Raw genomic sequence first — 25,477 nt, forward strand, 5'->3', positions numbered from 1 at the left:
TCCAGGCCTGGTCCGACCGCACGCGTGTCCCGCAAGCCCCGGTAGCGAGTGCTTCTTGCGGCCCCCGGGTCTTCTCTGGGGGGGCGTGCCTCGCTAGTGGATGTTGAAGGGGGGGCACTTCCAGAGGGCCCAGGCAGCCAGGCATCAGCCTCCGCCGCCCCCCCATCCAAGCTGGGGGGACCTATGGTGAGGAGGGGTGGTGGGGGGTGGAGGGGGTCGAGAAGGGGAAGCAGGGCCCAGGTATGGGGTCACTACTCCCCAATACGAGCCCCTCCCGCCGCCGCGCACCCACCTTATTGTTGGGCACTCCGGCCGGAGCTTGGAGCACCCTGGCTGTTCCTCGCCTCCCGGAGGTGGCAGTCGCTCCGACAAGTCCTCTTGTCCGCGCCACACAGCACCTCCCTCCTGGTACAGATGCAGCGCGGTCCTGGATTCCTGGCAACGGGGCTCCGGAGGCCAGGCGCCCGGCAGACCAGGTCCTCGCCACGCCTCAGAAAAAATGGTCGACTTCGATCGGCCCCGTTGATATGGAACGGGATTCCTCGGCGCGGATCCCGTCTCCGCTTCTAGTAAATGGCGCCCCGGGAGCGCCCTGCAGGTATTTGTTAGGCGAACCCGAGACGGAGCGCTTGATTAAGCGTCCTTCCCGGTCGCCATCTTGGCTCCGCCCCCCAAGAATTCCATTAATGATGTTAAAATCTGAGTGTTTTCGGCTGGCTACTACTGACTTAAGGTCCACATGCACTTTGTTCAATCTTCAACCAAACTGCTCTCAGCTTAACATTGCAAATAAGTGAAGGATTTTTGCACTATTCGTAAGCTAGTCTGTCTCTTTTAAAGGCTTTTGCACTCAGAGTCTGAGTTTTTTATTTCATTAAACTCAATTTCCTTCACAATCTCAAAACCAGTAAGGTCTCTGTAGTGGATTCCTTAATAGAATATGCCTATGCAATTCATTCCTTTGTACTGCCAAAATTAATTAACAAACTTCAAAAGCATTAATTAATGCTTTAATACACGATTATAGCTGCAGAGCCTTAGTAGGCAGATCCGATTGGGGCCAGAGGCTTTGGCGAATGATGGCGGCTCTCCTGAGGCTCTTGGTGTCCAAACGTATGCAGGTACAGGAGTAATGCGTTCCCTGGTTGGTTTGTGACGAGGCACGACAAAGCACAGACACTAGCTGTCTCTTTGAGGGCTGTTGTGGTGGCTTTCTGACCGTGAACGCACACATGGAGAAGTGGACAAGGGGAGCTTCGAGCACTGGGTGGTGGAGCGGGCTCCCTCAGTTTATCCGGCTTCCCGAGGTAAGGGAGCATTGGCCATGAGGAGCCGTGGCAGGGGGATCCTTACAGGGAATAAGAAGATTTTGGGGTATGCCCCTGGGAGGCTTTAGGAATTAGATCAGACTCTTAAAGATGCAGCAACTGCACTCTAAGGTATCAGGATGAGGAAGGGGAACTGTTCATAGCTCGCCAACAGCAAGACTTCAACGGCATGTTGCTCGGGGACAGCTAGCTGTGATGGCCTGAAGGAATGTGGGACAGAGAGACGCTGCTACAGGAAAAATGGCAGAGAAAAGTTTGTCACCCAGCCAAGAGGATCAGCAATTGGGCATGGCGGATACCAATCTCTCTATCAATGCCCTCAATGCCAGCCCTGTGCCGGTAGTTCACCTCAATCATGCGCAGGTAAATGGTTGTAACAAAGGGCCCCTGGTACAGTCTCTGGTATGTGAGGATACCCAGCCAGGACTTATTGCGAGGGTTAACCCCAATACTAATACTGCTGCTAAAATTAAGGATTATCCCATGTTTCATAAGTCATTGTCTAGCTGGCTTGATAAGGAGGGAAAATTGATGCAGAATAAAATAAGGGGGAGCCAAACAAAACTATCATGGACTTACATGTGGACAGTGCGTTTATGAGCGAAACACCTGTTTGTGTATTGGAAAACATAGCCCTGCTAAGTCAAACAAAAATTGCAGAGCCAAGAGATAGTTTACAGAAGGCAATTCATCAAGTATTAAAGAAAGTTATGGTTGGGCCTCCTCAATGCAACCAGAGACCTTAAAAACTTTGTTCAAGACAATTTTTCTGGAGATTAGAGAGCTGAAGCAACAAGTTCATGAGATAAATTATCAAAAATTTAGCACAGTCTGTCACAAATACAACAGAGATTGGTGGAGACAGAGAATCCCCGACTTAGAGGATAAGTTGCTGTCTCTGGGTAAAGAGGTTTTAATTGGGCAAAGGAAGACACAACAACTAGAAAAAATACTAGATGAAATGGAAAATATGCAAAACACTCTTAACTCAGATTCACTGCATCCCAAAAGGAAGAAAGTTACAGGGGGAGCCCAGAACGTAGAGCAATTCGTGAACATATTCTACCAGCTGCACCAGTCAATTTGACGATCTTGAGGGCACATAGGATTCCTGATCATCTGTCAGCACATATGAAATATCCTCAAACTATTACAGTTAATTTTGCGGACTATAGGCTAAAAGAACAGATATTGACAGCAGCAAAATATTTCAAGGGATGATTCAGGAATTTAAATCAATAGAGACTCAAGCATCTTTGGTACGGTAGTTGAAGCTTAAGGTCCATGCTGATGGACAATTTCATACGATTATTGCAGTGGAGGAGGTGCAGGCCCTCCTTGCAAAAACGTCTAAAAAGTTGTCAATATCAAATGTGTAATTACATCTTGATTTTGAGTTTCACTTGTCAGTTTGAACATATTTGCACATTATAGGAGGAACATGGGAGGCACACAAGGGAAGCAGAGTGCAAAGAGATGGCACCTTTTGAGGTTTGGGTCACCTTGGGAGGGTGGTGGGTAATTCCCATAAATAAGGACGGGGGGTCAAGGGGAATGGCTTGCAGGAAAAAAAGAGCAGAATGTGGGGACAGGTTTTTTTTCTTTTATCATGACTATCAAATCAGAGGCAGGTAGAAATGTGATTTTAAAAGGGAAAGCGTGCCTATTGAGGTGGATAAGATCCACCTGCGGACACGCAGTGTCCGACTATACAGATTAACAAATGGACCAACAAATGAAAATTATTACATATAATGTGTATGGACTGTTAAATAAGCAGAAGGTCGGGCTTTATTGAAGTGACTTTCCTCGTTCAATTCTGAGGTGAATTATCTTCAAGGAGCAGATTTTAAAAGAAACTGATACTACATATTCCAGAAAAATATTCATTGGCATTCTATGCCTCGGCAAGTGTGGCAATGCGGGATAGCCATATTGCTTTCCAGTTTGAGAGATGAAGTTGGTTTCAATGGACTATAAGTCCACGTGGATCTGGGTCAAAGCAAGTGTGCTAGGCGAGGTATTGAATGCTTTCAATAATAATGGCCCCATATCTGACAATTCTGAGGCTTTAGAACAAGTTAATAACTTGGCATTACAGACCGAGGCATCACTGGTAATGGGGGATTTTAATTTTATTCAAAATTTGAGCCATGACACATCCAATAGGGATAGGAGACAAATGAAACCAAAAACTGCCAAACTCCTTAGTATAATCAAGCAGCATCTTGTGCTGGAGGATCCCGGGCGGGCAGCATATCCCAAATTAACCCAATATAGTTATTATTATAAAAGATTTCAGTTGGGTTTGTGTTTAGATTTTAGTTACTTGTGGCTCAATCTTTAAGAAAGGGCATTGTCAGTAGTCTTGTTAAGCATAATTTTAGAAGCAAAACAGAGGGCAAAGTCAGGATGGTAATTCAACAGGGCTCTGCTATTGGACCAAACTTGGGTTAAGGACACTAGCCTATTTATTCACTAATTTTTTTGAAATAAATATTAATTCTGCTCCTCTTTTTGAGGTCTGGGAAGCTTTTAAAGCGACATTTAGGGGGCAGGTTATCTCCTACAAAGCCAAATTAAATTTTAGAAGCAAATCAGAGGCCAAGGTCATGATGGCAATTCGACAGGGCTCGGCTCCTGGAGCAAGCGTGGGTTATAGGGACACTAAACAAAGTATTCTCACATTTTCTGCAATAAATATTGATCCTGCTCCTCTTTTTTGGTCTGGGAAGCTTTTAAAGCCACAGTCAGGGGGAAGGATATCTACTGCAAAGCCAAATTATGCCAGGCTAGGCAGATAGGATACAGGAGCTTCAGACAGTGATAGAAGATGCCCGTAACCACTTATTGGGATCAATGGGGAGTTTCCCTCCTTAAATAAATTGTCAGACTCTCCAAGATCAGTTATCCAGGGCAGAAGAACTACTAAGGGATTTTCTTTCTTGTAGAGGAAATTACGGGTGGCAGAGCACACCAAAAGAAGCTTTATGAGGAGAGCCAACAGCTGGGGAAATTCCTGGCTTGGTCAACTAAGACTCAGAGAAATAAACAATTAGTTAATAAAATTTGAAATCCCAGAACAGGAGTATTGGAGACGGAAAATATAGAAATGTCTGGGAGCTTTTAAAATCATTATAGGTCTATTTATGAAGCAGAGCTGGTTACGGAGCTCGATTTATAATAGTATTTTAATGGGCTGCAGCTTTGACAAAATCTCAGATCTTTAAAAAGGTGTTGTAGGGAGCTGGCCTGGTGTGTGGTGAACAACTATGGTGTTATCACCTTATACCAGGTGTCCCCTATTAGTGAAGTGTAGACAGTTCCTAGAAAGCCAGGGCTCTCTGGAGGTAGCTGTGGATGAGCAGCCAAGACTTATCTAGGAGACATGTAAAACTTATGCAATACCATTATAGTCACACAGCACTATCACACATGAAAAAACCACAGTGTTACACAAATGAAGGTGCTTTATTATAGTAACACAAATACTAGAATACTGAATATGCAATCCCCCAACTGGAGTTAAGTAAACACCTATTATATACACATTAGTAATCAGTAAATAGCATACAAAGCAATAGGCATTGGTAAAAGCAAAAAGAGAGGGCCCTAGGGGAAGGCCAAAGCATGTACTAAAAAAGTGGAATGTGAAAGTCAGTCCCCCACCCAAGGAAGTGGAATCAGTAGAAGGGAGCTGGAGGAACTATGACCCCAAGAGGTGAGTACCAGAGAGATCCCCAGTGACCGAAAGAGCAGAGGTAAGCACCTGGTTTCCCCCCAAAACCAACAGGAGGACTTTGGAAAAGGATTGTGCAAGACCCAACCAAAACTGGAAGAACCCAAAAGTGGATCCTGACAGAAAAGGACCTGCAGAGGATGAGAATTAAGTCCAGGTCGAGTTGGAGTGTCCAGTTGTGGCAGGACCCATTACCCACCCTTCTATGGATGTAGGACCAGTCGACGGTTGATGAAGAAGGTCAGCAGTGCACCTCAGGAGCTGAAGAGGAGTCCCAGAAGTAATGTTCCATGTCAGCGGTCGAGATGCAGTTGGTTAGTGGTGCTAGAAAACCACCAACAAGCGCTGGCTAATGCAAGAGACAGAGAAGAAGGTTTGCAAGGATGAAGAGGACCAGAAAGGTTCAGGGGACTCGACCCAAGGAGGGGAGTTTGGGGTGACCCTCAGCAGCTCGGAGAGTCACAAGAAGAGGAGGCAGGCCCCACAGGCAATCCACTGGCAGCAGGCACAGGAGTTGCAGTGACGCCCACTTAGCACACCTAGAGAGGAATCCCACGTCGCTGGAGCAGCAGGCAGGAGACTGCTTTGCAGGAGGGAGTGCTAGGAGCCGGGGCTACATGGAGCATGAAGATCCCTTGGAGGAGGAATAAACAAGCCTTGGTAGCTGCAAGAGTCGTGGTGCATAGGGGTACTGTCCTGCAAGGAGAGGCAAGGGCTTACTGTCCCCCAAGTTGGACATATGGTAGAGAGGACCAAGGGGACCAATCCAGACCACCACCTGTGATGCAGGATCCACGCAGCTCCGGAGGAGTGAAGATCCACGCAGCCAGTCATCATTGCAGTTGGTACCTGTGGATGCAAGGGAGTGACTCCTTCACTCCAAGGGTGATTCCCTCTTAATTCTTGTGCAGGCTGAAGACTCGCCGCTCTCAGAGTATGCAAAGCTGGGGAAATGTTGCAGTTGCTTGAAGGAGCCAGAGAAACAATGTTGCCGAGTGGAGTCATCGCTGTAGTTGCAGATTGTCGGTTCCTGGAGGGTGCAGTTGCAGTCCCAGTGGCCAGAAGATGAAGTAAACGATGCAGAGAAGTCCTGCTGGAATCATGCACATCGAATCTGAGGACCCACCCAAGAGGGAGACCCTAAATAGCCCAGAAAGGGGGACTGGTCACCTAGCAGGGTGACCACCAACCAGGAGGGGGGTTGTGATGTCACCTACCTGACCTGGCCACTCAGATTCTCCCAGGGGCCTCAGCCCGCCTTGGATTCAAGATGGCAGAATTAAGTGGCCACCTGGACGAGCTGTGGGAACCACCCCTAGGGTGGTGATGGACAGGGGAGTGGTCACTTCCCTTCTTTTGTCAAATTTCGTGCCAGAGCAGGACCTGGGAGTACCTGGACTGGTACAAACTGGTTTATGCAAGGAAGACACCAAATGTGCCCTTCAAAGCATACGGGTGGCATGGGAGGCTACCCCTCCCTCTCCCATAGGAACTCCTTTGTTCTGCCTTCTTCTGCCTGAGCTTGGTCAAGCAGCAGGAGGGTGAAACCTGTCTGAGGGGTGGCAGCAGTGTGGGCTGCCTGGAAAACTCCAGGAGACTGGTAGGAGCAATGCTGGGGGTACTCTAAGGAGCCAGTAGAGTGTATGGAATCATACAACCAATACTGGCAACAGTATTGGGGTATGATCCCGACATGTTTGATATCAAACATGCCCAGGTTCGGAGTTACCATTATGTAGCTGGACAGGACACAGTACCTGTGTTCAGTACAAGGGTAAAATGGCTTCCCCGCACTTACGAAGTCCAGTGTAATGGAGCTGGAGATCATAAGGGCACCTCTGCTCAAGCAGGAGTGCCCTCACACACAGGTACCTGCACCCTGCTCTCTGGGCTACGAGGGCCTACCATAGGAGTGACTTACAGTGACCTGGTGCAGTGGTCTGTAGTGAATGGGTGCAAGCACCTTTTCACGCAGGCTGTAATGGCTGGCCTGAAGACACATTTTGCATGGGCTCCCATGGGTGGCACAATACATGCTGCAGCCCATGGGGAACCCCTGGTGCCCCAATGCCCTGGGTACCCAAGTGCCACATACTAGGGACTTATATGGGGGCACCAGTATGCCAACTGTGGGGTGTGCAAAGACCTAAGCAACCACATTTAGAGGGAAAGAGCACAATCACTGGGGTCCTGGTTAGCAGGATTCCAATGAAAACAGTCAAAACAGACTGACAGCAGGCAAAGAAATGGAGGTAACCATGCCAAAAAAAGGGTACTGTCCGACAGGTATTTTAAATAGTAAAATAGATTATATTATAACAGCCTTAAAGAGTATCGCCAGTGCCAAGGCGAGTAGAGGTAATGGGACCCCTACAGAAGTGTATACAATCTTTTTAGAGGAAATCCTCCCATTTCTTCTAGCCCTCTTCAATAGTATAAAAGCAGGCGCTGAAATACCCCAAAATTTAAAAGAATCAGTTGTGGTCAGCTTCATTAAGGAAGGTAAAGATCCCACAAATCCCAATTCTTACTGCCCCATAAGTCTACTGAATGTGGACTATAAATTATTCATGAAGATCTGGGAACATTGGCTTGCTTCATGCACACAATCATTAATTCATCCTGATCAAAGTGGCTTTCTGTCCAGAAGGTCGATGGCAACTAATACAGATGAACTGACTATTTTTCAGTCAATAAAGAGAAAGTGGCTATCCTTATAATGGTTGCAGAAAAGGGGTTTGACCTGGTTAATTTGTCAGCCCTTTATTGTTGTTTTGTTTTTGTTTTTTAATCCTTGGTATATTCGGCATCCCCCTATTAATTATAGATATGATCAAGTGGCTTTATCAGCGGACCAAGGCTAAGATTATTATCAATACGCAGGAGGCAGGGTTGTAAAGATAAATAGCGGCACAGGTCATGGTTGCCGCCTTTAACCGCTCCTTTTTTTTTTTTTTTTTTAATAGAACCCTTGGCCTCTAGGATTCGTAATAATCGAGCCATTTAGCCACCTACTGAGGAAATGGCTAAAATGAAGCTATTTGCCAATGATACAATTGTATATTTAAGGGCTGACAGTCGTAATATCTTGAATGCTATGAATGAAATTGACAATTTTGAGCGAAAAGGTGGCTATAATGTTAATCAGGCCAAGACTGAACTTTTATTATTTAACTCACCTTGTTTTGAGCTTCCACCTATTCTGCGGAGGATCCCACAGCATCCCGTGAGCTACTTAGGGATTTTTGTAAAAATTATTTTACACAATTATTTCCCTTAAATTACGGTGCAAATCTTGCAAAAACAAAAGAGTTACTGGAAAGGTGGGCATTACTGCCTTTCTCCCTAGTTTGCAGAGTTGCATTGATTAAAATGTCTCTTCTCCCATTGTTTTTATTTCTCTTTTTAAATCTTGCCTTAAAAATCCCGAGTGCGTATTTTAAAGAACAAGAAGTTATAATAAGATGTTCTGTTTGGGCAAAGAAACAACCCTGGGTCGAGTTTACAGCTTTACAGAATGCAGGGAGGCCTCTCCTTACTACATTTCAGAACATATTATCAGGCTGCCGTATTAGATCTGTTGGTTCTGTTGTTAGCAGGTACCTCAGTCCATGACAATTTTCTATTTGATTGTCTGGCAGTGGCAAGTCAAGTACATTTGCCTATTTTTCTTTGAACCGTCAGGACTGTGAAGTCTGGGGGGTGGCAGTATCTAAAAAGGCGGAACTTTTACAATGGGCCGAACTTCATTACATGGGAATTATTACTCCAACAATTTGGCAATTAGAATATGTTTTTATGGCTTAGTTTCATTCAGATGACCAGTTTTTAAAAAAATATTTATTTAGTAGTGAAGGAGGAGTCTCGTAATATGGTTTCTCGTATATATATATATATATATATATATATATATATATATATATATATATATAGGGTGGGAGGAGTAGGTAATTGGTACCAATTGTTACGCCAACAGAATAGTAAGGTTATACTTCCAGATCTCTTGCTCAAAGTCCATCAGTCAACTAATTGTAGATATAATATTAAAGAGCGGCAGCGCTTCTCCAACGTAGGGTATCAATCGCTCTGAGCTGACAACTTTAAGAGATTGTTATTTCTATCCAGATGGTCAGCACAGTATGATTCCTTTGCATCCAGATCAGTGCTTTAGATGCATGGCAGCCGATGTGGGGTGGGGAGGTGGGTAAGGTCCATATTTTTTCATGAGTGCCCAATGCTACAACGTTTTTGGGAAGAGGTGCTCCAGGCAATTAGTCAATTTTTGGGTGCGATAGTTTCTCCTTCGTTGATGCTGGTACTTTTTGGTTTATCCTATGAAGTCTACCATTTACATAAACAACAATATTTTATCTCAATAGCACCTACGGTGGCGCGCTCTTTGACCCTTCGAAATTGGAAAACAGATGTGGTCCCTGCATACTCTCATTGGCACAACAAAATGATTAGGACTCGGACATTTCAAGAGGCCTATGCTAAGCGGGTGGTGGCCCTTCGGAGGGGTGGCTTGAGAAGGTCTATGATGTTTTTGTATGTGAAGAGTTGCTTCCTCAGATCTTTTACATTATTGTGATTTATAATTTACGAAGTGGCCTGCTGAACTGCAACTGATTTTTTGATCGAGGTAGTACTCGGGGAAATTGTCCAGCTCAATGTATTTGGCTGCTAACTACTTGTGCACTTCAAACATCTGTTGCTATACACACGGATCAGGTACTGGATGATTTGAAGTAGTCAGGTATTGGATTGTACGAAATACTTGGTTGTTTTTCTTTTTTTCCCAGCACTTTAACATCTTGTTGCTATGTTCATTTAGTAGGTTGCACTCGGGGAAATTGTTTTTGCACAGTGCATCTGGCTACTATATGCTTTGCACTTTAGGCATTTGCTGCTACATATGGTTTAGGTCCTGGATGCACTGAAGTTGCTCAGAACTGGGCCACACGAGGCACTTTGTAGTTTTTTTTATTCATCATTTTAGTATGTTGCTGCTGCTAAGTTCATCTAAAACCTAAATAGAGTTTAGTTTTGCTAAATATATACATATATATTTGTAATACCCGTAGGGATGATATTCCTGTTAAGAAACACTATTGATGAATTGATTTTGTGTTTTATATATGATGTATGTTTTCTACATCCCACTCAAAAAAAATATTTTTTTAAAAAGAGAGAGGAGAAGTAGCATGGTTCTCTTATTTTTTTAAGCAGTACATGACTCCCAAGAGGCTGTTTGCTCTGCAGTGTGCAGTATATAAGGACATCAAAAGCTGGGGCAGCAGTTATTTCCATTCTTTACTATGCTTACATGCAGAATGTGAGACTCAGAAATGCTTATTCACAGGCTTCATGTTTTAAAAACGCACCAATTACACTATTCTGTGGCCTCTGCCATTTGCATCACATCCCTGAAACCAGGAGGTTCCTTCATTAGTCCCCTATGGTCACTTCACCAGCACACTGGCATTAAACATCAGTCAATGAGCAAGCGTAGCGTTTACTCGCAAGCAGGCCCGAATATCCCTTCAGCTCACAAGTGCAAATGTACCAGTCTGTCAAGGTTCAGGCGTGTACTAAAGAAACACACATATTTTAACTTGCAGTGATTGCTACAAGGTACATATAGACACTGTTCAGGTATGAAGGAAGGTTATTTCTTAAAGCAAAAAGGTACATTTGAGTCAGACTTTGAAACTGAAGGGCAAGTATGAGTTCAAAACTTGAGTCTTCACATTAATCTTATTATCAGGATTTCTTGTATATTATTAAAAAATATCAGGGAACAAGCTGATGACTCCTAGCTAGTTTCCAGCAAACGAGATGAGGAAGACTGAATTGGATCAGCTAGATTGTTGTTTGAGGGCAACCAGAGATGGTAAGATAGTTCCACATAGATTGCCCTGAGATCTGCTGTTGTTCAGTGAACAATGAACAATCTCAAATCGTAAATTGTAATGAACTCTGTCACAAAGTACTTAAAGTAAGGATGCATCCAGTTTGCAGATCCCTCTTTTGCAACAGTTGCCAAGAGGCTGGAAATGCATTTTGGGGTGTCCATTACAAGAAACAAAAGGTGCCACTGTTTGACGGCTCGCTGAGTGGAGAAGATGAACAATCTTGCACAACATTTGGAGATAAGACGATCAAGAGCCATCAACCCCAGTAACTTGTCTGGAAAAACAAATGGAATCACCAAAAACCACTCCAAGATTTTGGGCAGTTGCCTAAGGAACATGAGGGTGCCTAATTCAGTAGGCTACTAAAATAAAGGCCAGACCAAAGGGAGGGCCTCCAAAAATCAGCACCTCCATTTTAACACTGGTTAGTTTTCATCAAATTAAAATTCATCAAATCAACAACATCTGTCATACATGCTTTACACTCAAATTGACCGTTCCCCAAGTCATCCTTAAATGAAACAATCTCTGTGTATCATCAGTGTTAGAAAAACAGACCTGAAAAAATAGGAGGAAGAAAGCAAAAAGTTTGGGGATAACCCTGCAAAAAGGGCCATTTCCAACAATCAGCAGAAGACATCACAGAAAACCAAGAAGAGACATAATGAGAGATGCAGATTAAACATGGGCGGTTGGAGGATCCTGTGGAACTGCACAGTCAACAGGCTTGAAAGAAGAATGGAGGTTGGAGGGGGACTAGGTGACTTAAGAGCTGTCCAACTAAAAGAAGTTTCTCCAGGATAGTCCGCTACCACAAATGCCACCTTGTGACAGAAGAAGGGTCAAAACCTCATGAATACAGTGTCAAATGAAGCAGACCTAAAAGGATGAAAGCATCTCTTCTGCCTTGATATGAAATGGAACAAAGATCTGCTACTGCAAGCGGTGTTGTTTCAGTACTATTTTATTGTTTTCAATAAAAGAAGACAGCTGAGGGTTAATCTATTTTTCCATAATTTTGGAAACCAAAGAGATGAGCAAAGAACTGCTTAGGGCACTGGAGTCTGTGAAAGATTGTTTTTGGCAGGCAGAATGAAATTGGTGATGGCAACCGGGGTGTGCTCCGAAAATGGAGCACTATGAAACTGAAGGCAGACTGAATGTTTTCAATTTTATGAGAAAAAGGTCTAAAAGAGAATCAAAAGTGTTCTTGGAAAGTTGAAACACTGTGGAGCAAGGCTAAGGGTCTACAAGGTCAATAGTTATTTTGAACAATTCAATCAAGAGTTGTGACCTGAGTAAACTCAGTGCTTCTTCTTGAAAAGTGTGCCATACCCTTTTACAGTCAGATTTACCACTGTTAATGTAATGTGTTCTCCATATTTTTCAAAAGGCCTTGCAAGAACTTACAGTAGAGGCCAGCGCATCAAAGCACCAACATGAAAATGGTGCAACCCTTACATTTTAACAAATTAAATGGGTCAAGATCATCAAACATTCAAGCAAATCATGATACTAGGTGTTGACATTAAAACTGCCCTCCCCCATAGTAACTGAAGATAAATGGGAAGATAGAGTAGTAATGAGGTTAAAGGGCTTAGCTTTGGGCCATGGTCTGAAGTGCACCTAGAGACAATTGTCTATCGCCCCGCTGCCAGCATTAAGCCAAGAAAGAGATTGATGAGCCTTCATAAGAGGAAAAGACAGAATGCCAAGGAGATTGATGAACCTTTATAGGAGGAAAAGTCAGGATTCAGAATACGGCCACAATGTGTGTATGCAAATTAACAACATATTTGAGGTTTGAGGCTTAATAAAGAGCAAGAACCCAACAGCAGGGACTACTCAGGCTTGGGTGGCATATCATTCCAGACATTTACATAGCCTAGAAGTGTGAAGTTAGAAAAGCACAGTACGACTGGAGAGATGAAATAGGTCACTCCAGTAGCAAAATGAGTGGGGGGCGAAAGGAAAGAGTGCCTGCTAAAGATTAAGACTGGCGGGCACGTATGGAAAATGTACTAAGAGGCCAGCTCAGGAGTAATCTGAGTTACTGGAATGAAGCCATGATGGCTAATTGCTAAGCTTGCATCTGGTATATTTAGAGAATAATGACAAAAAATGCTGATGTCTGTAAATACTGCTGATGAAATGTTGGGACATAGGACTCCTTGAGTCATGATTCCATTAGAAAAAACATGTCAAGATTAAGTTATGTAATAAAAAATTATATTTCAAATTTATGTTGAGGTAAGGAACAAGTGTTGAGGAGAAAGCAAAATAATACTGAAGGCCTTCCATCGAACGTGGACAGCGTCTTAGTCAAACAGAAACTGAACAAAGGCAATATAGGGGAGAAAACGGCCTAAACGTTCAGTACACTGGTCATCGGGCACCAGGTCAGAAGGTAAATAAAACATTGTTTCTAAAGATATTCTGATATAGGTTAATGAAGACTTGTCAGCACAGTGTATAAACTCCCAGCGCAAATAATGAATATCTCTTTGTATCTTTCCAGGTGTAAATAAATGCTTGTTGCAGAACTCCGTGTCAAACACGTAAAAGATAAAGTTATGCTGATGGCATAGTGCCAGTGTGACTGGTTAGGACTACATCTAACCTTTTGATGGTGTGGCTCTATAGAAAATGAACAACACACATTGAAGCAAGCTTTCCTATAACCTGAGCAAGAGGAGTGCAGGAACAGCACTGCTAGCTCTTACTAACTAGAGCACCACATGAACAAAATAGAGACTGGGGTTCTTGAGGACAAAATTCTAAGTGTATTGAGCGCTGCAATGACTTGATAGTCTTGCCCTGACAATCGTAATAAGGACGGACAGGAACCGAAAGGATAAATGATGAAGGTCAGCAACAGTGAAAATAAGACTAGGGAAGCCATTTGCAGATACACATCAAGCATTGGCAAAGCCAACAGGTCTAGTCTCTGCAGCCTGTCATTTTTGTAGACGTGTGCCCGGCGCACGTACGTGCCTACAAAATGAGTGGGTGAATTTTTTTGCTTTTTATTTATTGATCCAAGTTGGAATGGTAAATTTAAAAAAGGCAGCATGTGGGAAGGGGAAGCAATAAAGAGTGGGGGGAAGCCACATGGGGGCGGAGGGAGAAGAACATAACACAGGTGAGACAGAGCAATATGTAACACAGGAGAGCAGAAGCACACAGGCGAGAGAGAGCTTAATATGGAAAAGGGGAGAAGGACATGGGCAAGAAAGTAAAGTAGGGAGAAAGCAAATAAGGACAAGCACAATACAGAGGGGTGTGGAGGAGGACCACACAGGGAGAGCAGCATGAGGGCGGCAGCGGGGCACAGAGAAGTATGAGAGCAAGATAGCTAGTAACCACATGCAATCTTATTGAGTGCTTTACCAAAAGGAAAATAGGAGTCACTGAAAAGTAAGCAGTTAAAGAACACCAGCAGTAGGGCCATTCTCCAGGGGAGGGTCAAACACAAGAAGAGGAAGGAAAGCACCCACAACCTGTCTTCGAAGAAGGATTGAATGCATTCATAGGTTGCTTTATTAAAAGTAAGCCATGTAATGAGATAAACACTCTGTTTTCTTATTCCCACTGCACAGCAATTAAAATGTACAAGGCAATTAAATATGAAGTTTATACAAATTAACCTTCCAAGCAAGCACTCATCCTAGGATTCAGAGCAACACCCTACAACAGACTTTCTTCACAAGGCTGACATATTGATTTCCACAGAATAGGCTGATGAGTCAATAAATAGCTACAGACAATGTGTAGATGTATCTTAATCATTCATATGAATTAGCTTTACTAGATACCTAGTAGCATAGTTTAAGGCGAGACAAGTTACTCCAAAGTAAACAAATGCAAACATAGGCCACAACTTTCCATGAAAACAACAATCAAGTAATGAGTTGAAAATGGCTGTTAAAAACTGACGAGTTTCTACAGGAATTAAGAGCCAAATTTAGTGAAAGGGTGGTGGTGATGATGGTGAGGCTAGTGAGGATGGAGGTGGTCAAGGTGGTAGCAGTTAGGGATGTGGTGATGATAGTTTGAGAGGTGGTGGTGGTTAAGGAAGGGTGGAAGTGGGAGGTAGGATGGTGGTGGTTGTGATGGCTAGGTGGGGCAGTGGTGGTCATTAGGGAAGGGTGGAGGTTAGGTTAGGATGGTAGTTATGGTTAAGGTGGTGGTAGGGTTGTGGTAGGTTGTTTAGATTGGTCGTTGTAAGGTTGTACTATGGTGGTGGGGTGGCGGGGTAGTGGTAGTTACATCTACTATGGTGGTGGTAGGCTGGTGGTTAGGGTAGTATTTGGTGGTGTGAGGGTGGAAGTTTTAGGGTAGTGGTGGTGAAGGTGGTGGTGGTTAGGGTGATGGTGGGAAGGGTAGGGTGGTGTTGATAAGGATGGTAGTTAGGGTTGTGGTGGTAGACACTGTATAGAAAGGTCATGGTTAAGGTGGTTGTCATGGTTAGGGTGACAGTGGTTAGAGGAGGGCGGTGTAAGTGATGGTTACAGTTGGTGGGTTGGTTAGGGTGGTGGTGGCGGTTAGGGTGGTGGCAGAGCAGTGGTAGTAGGTGCTAGTGGTGGGGTGGTGGTAGTATAAGGTGGTTGTAGTAAGGGCTGCTGGGGAGTGGTGGTAGGGTGGAGAAGGTTGTGGTAGGTGTAGGTGGTGTTTGCGTCTGGTGTGCCTGTGATTGTCTGAGTGGGTGTGTGAGAGAGTTTGTTAGTGTGATACCCTATTTCCCCATATAAATATAATACCAGTAATATTTTTCCAAAAGCCTACATCATCATTTTAAAGAGCCAAAAGGAAATAGTGAGAAAAGGCAGTCTAAGTGACTGGATAATTTGCAGATGAGCGATGAGACTTGGAGCACCATGAGCACCTGTTAATGGCAGACGTGCTATACAGAAGAATACTTCATAATAAAAACTAATTATATTGAGACAAATCCATAACTGCTCCATCTCCTAAACACACTTTTGTCACCAAAAAGGGTCTTTGTCTTTATTCACTTCAGTGAGTCCATGGAGCTTTTGTCTCATACCACATTTGTCCCACCAGCCCAACCCTCAGCATACATCAACATGCTTGCAACATGCATAAACAGAATGTTGCATTGAGGAACTTGCAGTCTTGCTTGTATTTTTTCAGAAATCAGTTCCAAATTCGCTGAGACAAAGTGGTGCTTGTTAAAAAGGTAGTTATGTCCTGAAGGACCACACTTGTTATCTCCCCATTTTGCAGCTGCAGGCAGGGTAAATAAATGCCTTACGCATTGTGAAATTACACGTATAGGTTAGTCGTTGGTGAGTCAGTGGGCTACTTTAAGGCTGTCCTGGGTGCCTCTGGGGCACACAGTCACCGTAAATGTTCCTCCACTGTCTGACCCCAACACTGACAAAAATTACTTTATCTGCAAGCTTGGCTGCCAAAAACCTCACATGATGTGCTTGTTTAATGTAAAAAAGGATTTGTCTCAATAGGGTCAACTCCGTGACTTTTCCCCACAAACTGATAGGATGGGAGGGTGAGTGCAAGCAACAACGCGGGACTGGAGGTGGGGAAGACAGCCTGCAAACACATGCACTCTTATGGGATGCTGCAACTAAATTTTAAAAAGTATCTCAGAAAGTGACCGAGGACACCGGGCACTGCAAGAAAGAAGTATTTGGTATATGCAAACACATGAAGCGGAGGTGAGACTAGCACACACCGACGTAAGAAGTAAGAAAATCAGAATGACAATTAAGCCAACCAATGGTAAGTAATGGGTGGCCTCCAACCCCCTTTTAAGTAAACAAAATGTCTCACAAGCGATGGCGCATGCAAAGTCTGAAGTGACATCTAAAAAAGATGCAAAGTCCCTTGGTGAGAACACAAATGAAATGAAGCAAGCTCCGAAACAGGTTTTAAATCACATGGAGATAGGAGGAAATAAAGAACTTAGGAATGGACGGAAGATATCCTTCCTCCCGACTTCTAGATCAATTTTCTGACACATTCTCCATGTTTTCAACAAACAGAGTCCAATTAATTGGTAATTGGAAAGGACAGGACACAGGCCTATGCAGAGGTAAACACAGTTAAGCGGGTTGTTTCACATATTCAGAATTAACCAGTGCACAGCTGAAGGCAAAGCCTCTAACAATGAAAAGATCTAACTTTAACTTCAAGGATATTTCTGTCCCTGCTTGTTTCCATGGCATTCGCCTGGAAGAGTGCCAAGTCACAGAGGTCAAACACAGAAATACATCCTGATTTCAAGTCGGCACACGAACAGAAAATACATTATTACAACAAGTATGTTCCATGCCAGTTAAAAAAAGTACATTACTTTATAAACAGTTCACATGTTGAAAATATGCAATGAAATTATTTGTTTGTGATACATCAAATATAAATAAATATTTGCGATGTGGCTTGGGTTTGCTCAGTGTCAGCGGCAAGAAGAAAGCCCACAAGAAATGTTACATTTCTAAAATACTTGCAGGTAACATGTCACTCAACGCCACGAAATACTATATTTTTCATTCAAAGGCATTTTTGAGACACCCGTCTCTTATCGGGGCTTTAGAAATATGCAAATAAACGTCGTTTACTTTCACCAGTATTCTGTACAAAAAGCATCTAAATAAAGACCGAAATAACCTTCTTATTGTAGAGGTTAAAACAAAGGGAAAGGGAGCGCTACACTAAATAGAGTAAAATCAAAATCAAGGCATACTTGAATGTTATCACTACAACAATACATTTTACTGGAAAACTGTAGCAAGGCAACGCAATTATTCACAAATACAATTATACAAAAGCTACAAAATAATTGTGGGTCAACATCCTTCGAAAACTACATCACACACAGAATAATAGACACCGTCTTCTTTCTAATAGTTAAATATTAAATTGCTTTCACAGAGAAGGGCCACGAGGGAGTCGCACAATGCGTTCTGTCTGTCTGAAACGAAGATTTATCCAAGTTCCTCTGACTTTCAACAGTGGGGCTCTCATTTTGCACATGCTTGTAAACACTTACCGTTTTATTCCTCAACCGAATTATGTCAGAGACCGATCCTGCTCCACAATATTCCATAACAATCCATAGGTCAGTGTTCTTAAAGTAGCTTCCATAATATTTGACAACATAGGGGCTATAAATAGAGACAAAGAAGGATACCTTAACACCAACATTTAGATAAATATAACACTGCAATGCTACATCAAAGGAACTGAAATGCACCCATCTTCACCTAATTTAGCAGAATAACACTCTTATACTATTACTCAAAGGAATGCTCTTTCCTGACAATAGCTCCTGCAAACCCTGCTCTGTGCACCGGTTTACCCAGCTATGATTATATGTGCTCCCTTTACCAAGCTTTGTTCATTTTATAATTTGTGCTTTTCTGGAGGTAGTAATGTAGATGTTAAGATGATCTCTGAGAAACACACGTGTAAACTGCCAGATAACCCACTCCCCCTGAACTGTTTAATGGGATTTTCCAAGACAAATAACATTCAACATTTGATAGAAACCAATTTAGATTGCATTTTTATAAAACTGGCTTTATTTTATTACTTTTTATTTAAACCTGAGAGGTCACATAATTCTTATTTTTCCTTCTTTCTATCCCTGCACTACTGTTCCCTTTGTGTATTTCTTCCTGATGAGGGGAGACAAACCTCCACAAATTGGGGGTTCACCATACTCCCGTCCACAGGTTCACCTACACATCCACTCCCCTCTCTTTGCTTCTTTTTAACCAACTGAGTTTTTTTCTTACCTGCTTTATGTTACCAGTTGTTCCCTTCTGTGTTTCAATTTCTTTTTTATGGGTTGAGGTACAAATTTAAACAGAACTTTCCCAACCCTAAAATTTTAAAGACCTATCTTGTTTATCTCATCTCTCCGCATACATTTTTCAATGTTCTGGTTTATCTTATTTTGTATTTTCATAATTGTTTCTTTATATTACAGCACATTGTACAATTGAAAGATTTATGCAAATTCTGTCTCCTCATTAGATACCAATTTAAAAGGAAAAAATCTATTCACATCTTTTCTAGAAAGGATATGAGGCGAGGATTGTACTTTATTTTTCATTAATTTTAACTTAGCAGCCATTAATAACAACCATACAACTAAAAGTACACTATCCTGAACCAGGAAGTTATCACACATTCCAAGAAAACACACGACTATCAATAACCAATTATATCATAACCATAGCGATATAGTTCTAACAGGTATCCACTGCTGTTCACTAGACTGCGATGAGTGATCTTGTATACTTTGTATTTATGTGTAGTATTTCAGAGTTCTGAAAGGCATATAGAATGGCTCGTACGCCACAGATGTGCTTTTGTATAGGTTAATTCTGTCATTTAGTACTTTATGTTGCTGTCAACCATCTACGCCTGTATCCACCTTTCAACACATTATTGGGCCTGTGTACCCTGGATGAGGACAGAGCACCTGCTTCCCACACAGCGACTATAGCCTTATAAAATCTGCTCTGTGGAGCCACCACCTCTTTTATTAAGCTTCAGGCTCCTATCCAAGGAAGCTGGACCACAGATCCTTGGGTTACACACAGGGCCCAGAAGCAGTCATCTTTCTGCTCCCATCTGAAGAGAGTATGGGAAGGCAAGGACTGTCAATGTGCTGCAGGGCACATTGAGGTCTGGTTCTGCCACAGTCTGTCTTCCAAAGGAATTTATTTTGAGGCGTATGAGGGTAATCTTTCAGTAGGCTAGTCTCAGGAGCAACTGTGTTGCTTTGCAAGCAGTGGTTCCTCATATATGAGTGCGTGTGAGAGGTGAGGCCTAAGCTGTGTCCACACAATACAGTTTCCTGCAGATGCACAAAACAGACATCGCATTCATTATGAATGTTTTTCCACAAAATGTGCAGTAACAGATAAAGTGTATAGTGCTCTTGGTATTCCATTATAGCGCAATATGGATTTGAGGTCTCCCTCAGAATGGGCGAGATATTGTAGAAATGTACATAATTTTATCTTTTAAGAGGGCCTACTATGCAACTGATCAATCAGTAAATACAGGGTGGCAGCCCTCGGGTAAGAGAATGGAAAAACATATTTTATGTCAACTTTCTCACACAGGTTGCCACAGAATATGAGCAAAAAGAAGCCAAATAAGTGGTAGTCAAGGGCAAGAAAAACACCCAGCTGCAGGAGAGTTCTAATGACAAAAGCAGCTACGCTGCCTATCTGTATGCCCTGGAGTGCCTCAAAAGAATGATTATGTTTAATGCAGAAGGTGAAGATCCATCCACTTACAGTAGAGACAGTTCTAAGGGATGAAACGTGCAGACTCAACACCAAACAAGGAAGAGACGCCATGAGTCAGAGCCAGCAGACCAGACTTTAAAGGACGACATTATAAAATTGTTTTTTTTAACCCTGACCAGATCTGCTCAGTGGGTTCTCTCTGAGAAAGTGACCCTAGTTTAACAGCAGTAAGGCAGAATACTACAGATGCTTTGTAGAGGGCAGGTAGCAGGCGCGGCCAGTCCTTCAGGGTGAAGGGGCCACGCCCCCCACCTTTTGCCCCTCATGAAGAGTGTCTGTCAGGCTGAACAAAGGTCAGCCTGACAGACACTCTTCATTTTCAGCTCAGACAGCCAGGAGTGAGACATGCGCGAATTGCGCCGACTCCTGGCTGCCTGAGCTGAACTTAGCTGTGACCTCCTCAGTCCAGCACTTATGGGCGTGACCTCCTCGGCTCAGCAAAGATGCCTCGAGGCCCTCCCCTGGGTGACGAGGAAAGCGTCACCCATTGACACTCGCCCTGGGCGCTTCAGGTTTAAGCCCTGAAGTGCCCAGGGCGAGTGTCAATCAGTGACACTTCATCACAGAGTGGGGTGGGGTCAGCAGTCTCACTGACCCCATCTCACTCTGTGACGAGGCTGGGACTGCTGACTTCCCTCATTGGCTGACCTAACCCTCCTGGGACCTCGAGGCAGCAGTCCCAACCCTCCTGGGACCTCGAGGCTGAAGGTAAGTGTGTGTGCGTGTGTGTGATGTTTTAAAATGAATGTTTGATGCGTGCATGCATGTTTGAATGTTATGAGTGTTAATGGATGTGCGTGCGTGTGAAAGAATGAGTGTGTATGTGATGCTTTAAAATTAATGTTTGGTGCGTGCGTGCATGTTTGAATGTTATGAGTGTTAATGGATGTGCGTGCGAGCGTGTGAAAGAATGAGTGTGTGTGTGATGTTTTAAAATGAATGTTTGGTGTGTGCGTGCATGTTTGAATGGTATGAGTGTTGTTAATGGAAGTGCGTGCGTGCGTGCGTGCGTATGTGAAAGAATGAGTGTGTGTGAACTTTTAAAATGAATGTTTGGTGTGTGCGTGCATGTTTGAATGTTATGAGTGTTGTTAATGGATGTGCGTGCATGTCTGTGTGTGAAAGAATGAGAGAGTGTGTGTGTGTGTGCTTCCTGTCCGCCCCCCTCCCTCCTAAAACTGCCGGCCGCCACTGGCAAGTAGACTCAGTCTACTTAAAACAGTAAAGTCCAACGGAAAATTCTGAGGTAACCCAAAAAGGGCATAGAGAGGCCCTAATGGGCATGGAAGAACAAATTACTAGATCTAGCGAGCCTGCAAACAAAAATAATTGGCATGGCGATATTGGTTAAAGAGAAGGGACCTGTTATGAACCCAGAGGTCCTCATGGAGTAGATTCGTCAGGCAATCTCCATGTTAGGCAATGCAAATTCTTTCAATAGTGGTGGAGAGAAAGAGTTCACTGTTGCTCAGAATACGTCCCAAGTTAGCAGAACTGCTCAACTGAAGACGGACCCTTGGTAGTGGGATGACCCTTTGGAGAGCCATTTCAGAAAATGCATAGTCACCCATGAAAAAGACTGCCAGCTTCACGACTGCTGAGCTGCAAAAGATGGCCAAGGTCTCCAGAAGTCCCAGCACTTCTGAACTCGGAAGCTATTTCCAAGAACAGTAAAGATTAAGCCACGTATACCTGTCCAGACGGAGATATAGATTTGCTGCTACCACAGACACCCCATATTGGGGAGGAGGGGCAAACAAATCATCAGAAAGTTATACAGGTGAGCCTTAACCACTTTTCACAAGTAGTAGTGGGAGGCAGAGTTTGATCTTTTTTGCTTAACAAGCAAAGGAGGTGGGGGCTTTGCAGATAGTGAAAGGGCTTAACTTTGGTGTTTTTCATAATGCCGGTTCAGCAGGTGAGGCTCAAGATATTTTTCTCTCTGCAAGAGCTGACAGTAGCAGGGAGCCGGAACTCAAAGGCAACACTTGTCAATTCACCCTGCACCCTTTCATATTTCTAAACAATATTTTTCTCATAAAAAAAAAGGACAAGCTATTCAAACCAGTGATTGAACTGTAAAAATTCAACAACAAAGGGTTGTTTTTTTCACGGTGGAGAGCTTCCATTTTTATAAAAGGTCTATTATGAGAAAATGAATATACGGTCAGATTAATTTCCAAGGATGCATACCTCAGAATATTAATATTCAGCCCGTAAAGAAGGTTCCTACGATTTCAATTGCAAGAACAGGTTTTCAAATTCATGTAATTACAATTCAGTCTTTCCTCCGGCCCATGGTGCATAACCAAGTTCATTAAGCGAGTCCTAGAGTGTTAGTGCGCCACAGCATGATAGTTGTTGTCCATTGAGATGTTCTGATGCCCATGGCTCAGGATCCAATAACAATGAAAGAACAATTGAGGATGGCAGTAAAACACGATCAGAATTTAGGGTGACTGATAAATAAAAAGATGATGGATTTCACTCCAAAGAGAAAAATGAAGTTTCTAGGACTCATGGTGCATTTGGTGTCCATGACACTGCATCAACAGTGCACTATTGCCAACAGAAAGAATGAGTTGTGCATGGACTTACAAGAACATACAATTTAATTCCGCTGCACTGTCTGGCATGGGTCTACTGACATCATCAATACTGTCAATTTCTCCTGTCACACAAGAAGGCCTGGAGCAGAAAGGCCATCTTCAGGAAAAGGAAAGGTGTGGGTGGTGGTGGTGGTCTGGAGAAGAGTTGAGTGTCCATATCAACTGTCTGGAACTGAAAGTAAGTTCTTTCATGATCATGTGCATGTCAAAGGACAAGGCAAGGTATTCTATCCTCTGCAGAGGGACAACATATCTGTAGTCAGTGGACGTTGAAAGTCTAACAAATTGTAACACTAGATACCTAGGTGGCTGTGTTATAGTGGTGGACGTTTTTTCAAGCAATGATGTCTACAGATGGAACCCATGTCAGGGGCATCTGTTTGCATCTTGGCTAATTGCTCGCCTTTCTATTTGCAGATCACAAGTATGGTTTCTAGCTGGAACCAACTGCATATGTTGTTCAAACTTACATATATGATTCATTAATGCATTAATGCAAAGTCAGGAAAATGCAGTGACCTGTGAGCTCACCTTACATTACCGACCGTGGTTCTAGCTTAAGAAGTATGCATGTATTTTTAAAATGTAACAATCTGAAGCCAAGCCATCTTGTAACTCTCCAAGAATGCCCCCCAATTATCTGTGAACATACATATAAGCATGAAAGCAAGCTTCATGATTGCGGCTTTCCAAACTAAAATGGACAGAAAAAAGGTTCAACTTGAAAATACACGTTTGATTTGTGCTAATATTAAAAAATATTAATAATGGTTAATGAGAGTAAAACCATTATTTAATAATGGTGAATCAGCGTAAAACCATTATGGGGCACTTTATAACATGAGACTAAATTAGGGACTAAGGGCCACATTTTCCCATAGACACAGAATGGGTAAAACCCTTTGCTACATCTGGCCCTAAATGTATAAAGAAAGTCACAAAACTACAGATATAGGTCATTTAATTTGTGAAGATTTACAACTTACAGGAATTCATAAGAGTTTACTTAAAGTAGGCCTGTAAACCATACTCCTAACAGACTTTTATGAATTCCATGTTTGCATGAGAACATATATATATATATATATACAGATATATCTGCATAACCAAGAATTAACTGAGTAAATGGAAATTCACTTTCCCTACAACCCTCCCCTCCATGTTGGGAAAAAATTAACTCCCTCATCAAGAGTACATTTGCTAATGAGAGAAGAAACTGGAGATTCTGTGGGTATCAAACCTTTAAACGATATTCAGATATGGCTTATGTGCTAGTAAGATTATAAACAGTACAATCCTTGACTGCAGTCCCCAAAAAGAAGTTTAAAAAATGTGAAAGCCATTGTGAATTAAGGACCCAAAGGCAAGGAATATCCTTCCTTAGGTCAGAAGTTACATGGACATTGGGGCGGTAGTGATGCCTCATAATGCATTATAAAAGGTGCATTAGATGTACATTTTGGTTTTAGATATTGTTTGTAAATGCTCTAGTACTGATGCAGTTCTAAAACATGATCAAGTGTGTGTAAGAAATTGGATCATTAATTGGGTTGGACGACTGCCCGCCTCAAGAAATAATCACAACCCTTGTCAGGTTAATCCCTCCAAGTCACTCAACTAACCTGTGCTCAACCCTCTGGTGCGCAGCCCCTGGTATGGCACAGGGTAAAATGGCTTAAATTAGGGAAATGCGTACAGTATCTATGCACTTCCATAGCAGTAATAAAGTCAAAATGCAAAACAATTAAAATCATAAACCGAATTAGAAAAATAGTCGGTGAATGCCTTCAGCCATGCTAGTCTTGGGCGCTGAGGGCTCGAGAATTGTGGGGAGTGGACTATGGTAATCCTACTGTCCTCCCCCCCATCGAACGCTAAACTCCAGTGTGGAGCAGGTACTGTACCCACAACAAACCCTGAGACAGAAGTCAGGTAGGACGAAAGCAGGATCCTTCAACAGCCAGACAGGAGATCCACAAGAATTGTCTTGGCCTTGTGTTCTCTGCCTTTCAAGTGCACCCCCAAATGTTATATGTGAATGCAGCAGACCTGTCAGGTAGGATTTGACACTGTAGTGTCAGAAAGGATGCCCACAGCCCCCAACCTGTATATTCTGTGGAGTATGAGGAGTAATTTCTGCCCATTCAGACCAGATTATTCTTTGTTCCTGGGAGGCACTACACACCTAATTCACACATATTAAAGCTTAATCACTCGCTAGGAGAAGCTGGAGAGCTAATGCATGCTAGCTTCCAGAAACTTCAGGCAGGGAAAAGGTGACTTCCTAAAAGTTTCCCTTTACTTATTTCTTTATTAAAAATCTGACATCACCATTGAATTGAATTGAATTGTTAGTAATTATTAAAAATAGTTGTTTGTTTTATTTATCTAGCTGGTCCCATTTCCAAAATACAGTATTAATATTTTAAACTGTGTTTTGGATGTCTACATAGGATAGCTAGACCTGCCACAGTGAAAACAGATGTTAGGGCCTTGTGAGTGTAGGGACACAGCTGTATTATTTTCCACCTATTCCATGCCCCGTGCATTGTGGGCCACAAGCCCTACAAAGCGG

The 25,477-nt window shown here is 42.9% G+C and overlaps 1 protein-coding gene across 2 annotated transcripts in view; it reads right to left on the reverse strand.

Annotated features, from left to right (window-relative positions):
• Positions 1 to 25,477, reverse strand: part of STK3 (serine/threonine kinase 3) — a 731,888-nt gene that overhangs the window by 613,297 nt on the left and 93,114 nt on the right. For both annotated transcript variants that reach the window (XM_069220541.1, XM_069220540.1), the window contains exon 4: positions 18,016 to 18,130. In XM_069220541.1, coding sequence (XP_069076642.1) covers positions 18,016 to 18,130 — 115 coding nt within the window. The remainder of the gene's footprint in view (positions 1 to 18,015; positions 18,131 to 25,477) is intronic.

Source organism: Pleurodeles waltl, chromosome 2_2, assembly GCF_031143425.1.
Source record: "Pleurodeles waltl isolate 20211129_DDA chromosome 2_2, aPleWal1.hap1.20221129, whole genome shotgun sequence".
Lineage (NCBI taxonomy): Eukaryota > Metazoa > Chordata > Amphibia > Caudata > Salamandridae > Pleurodeles > Pleurodeles waltl.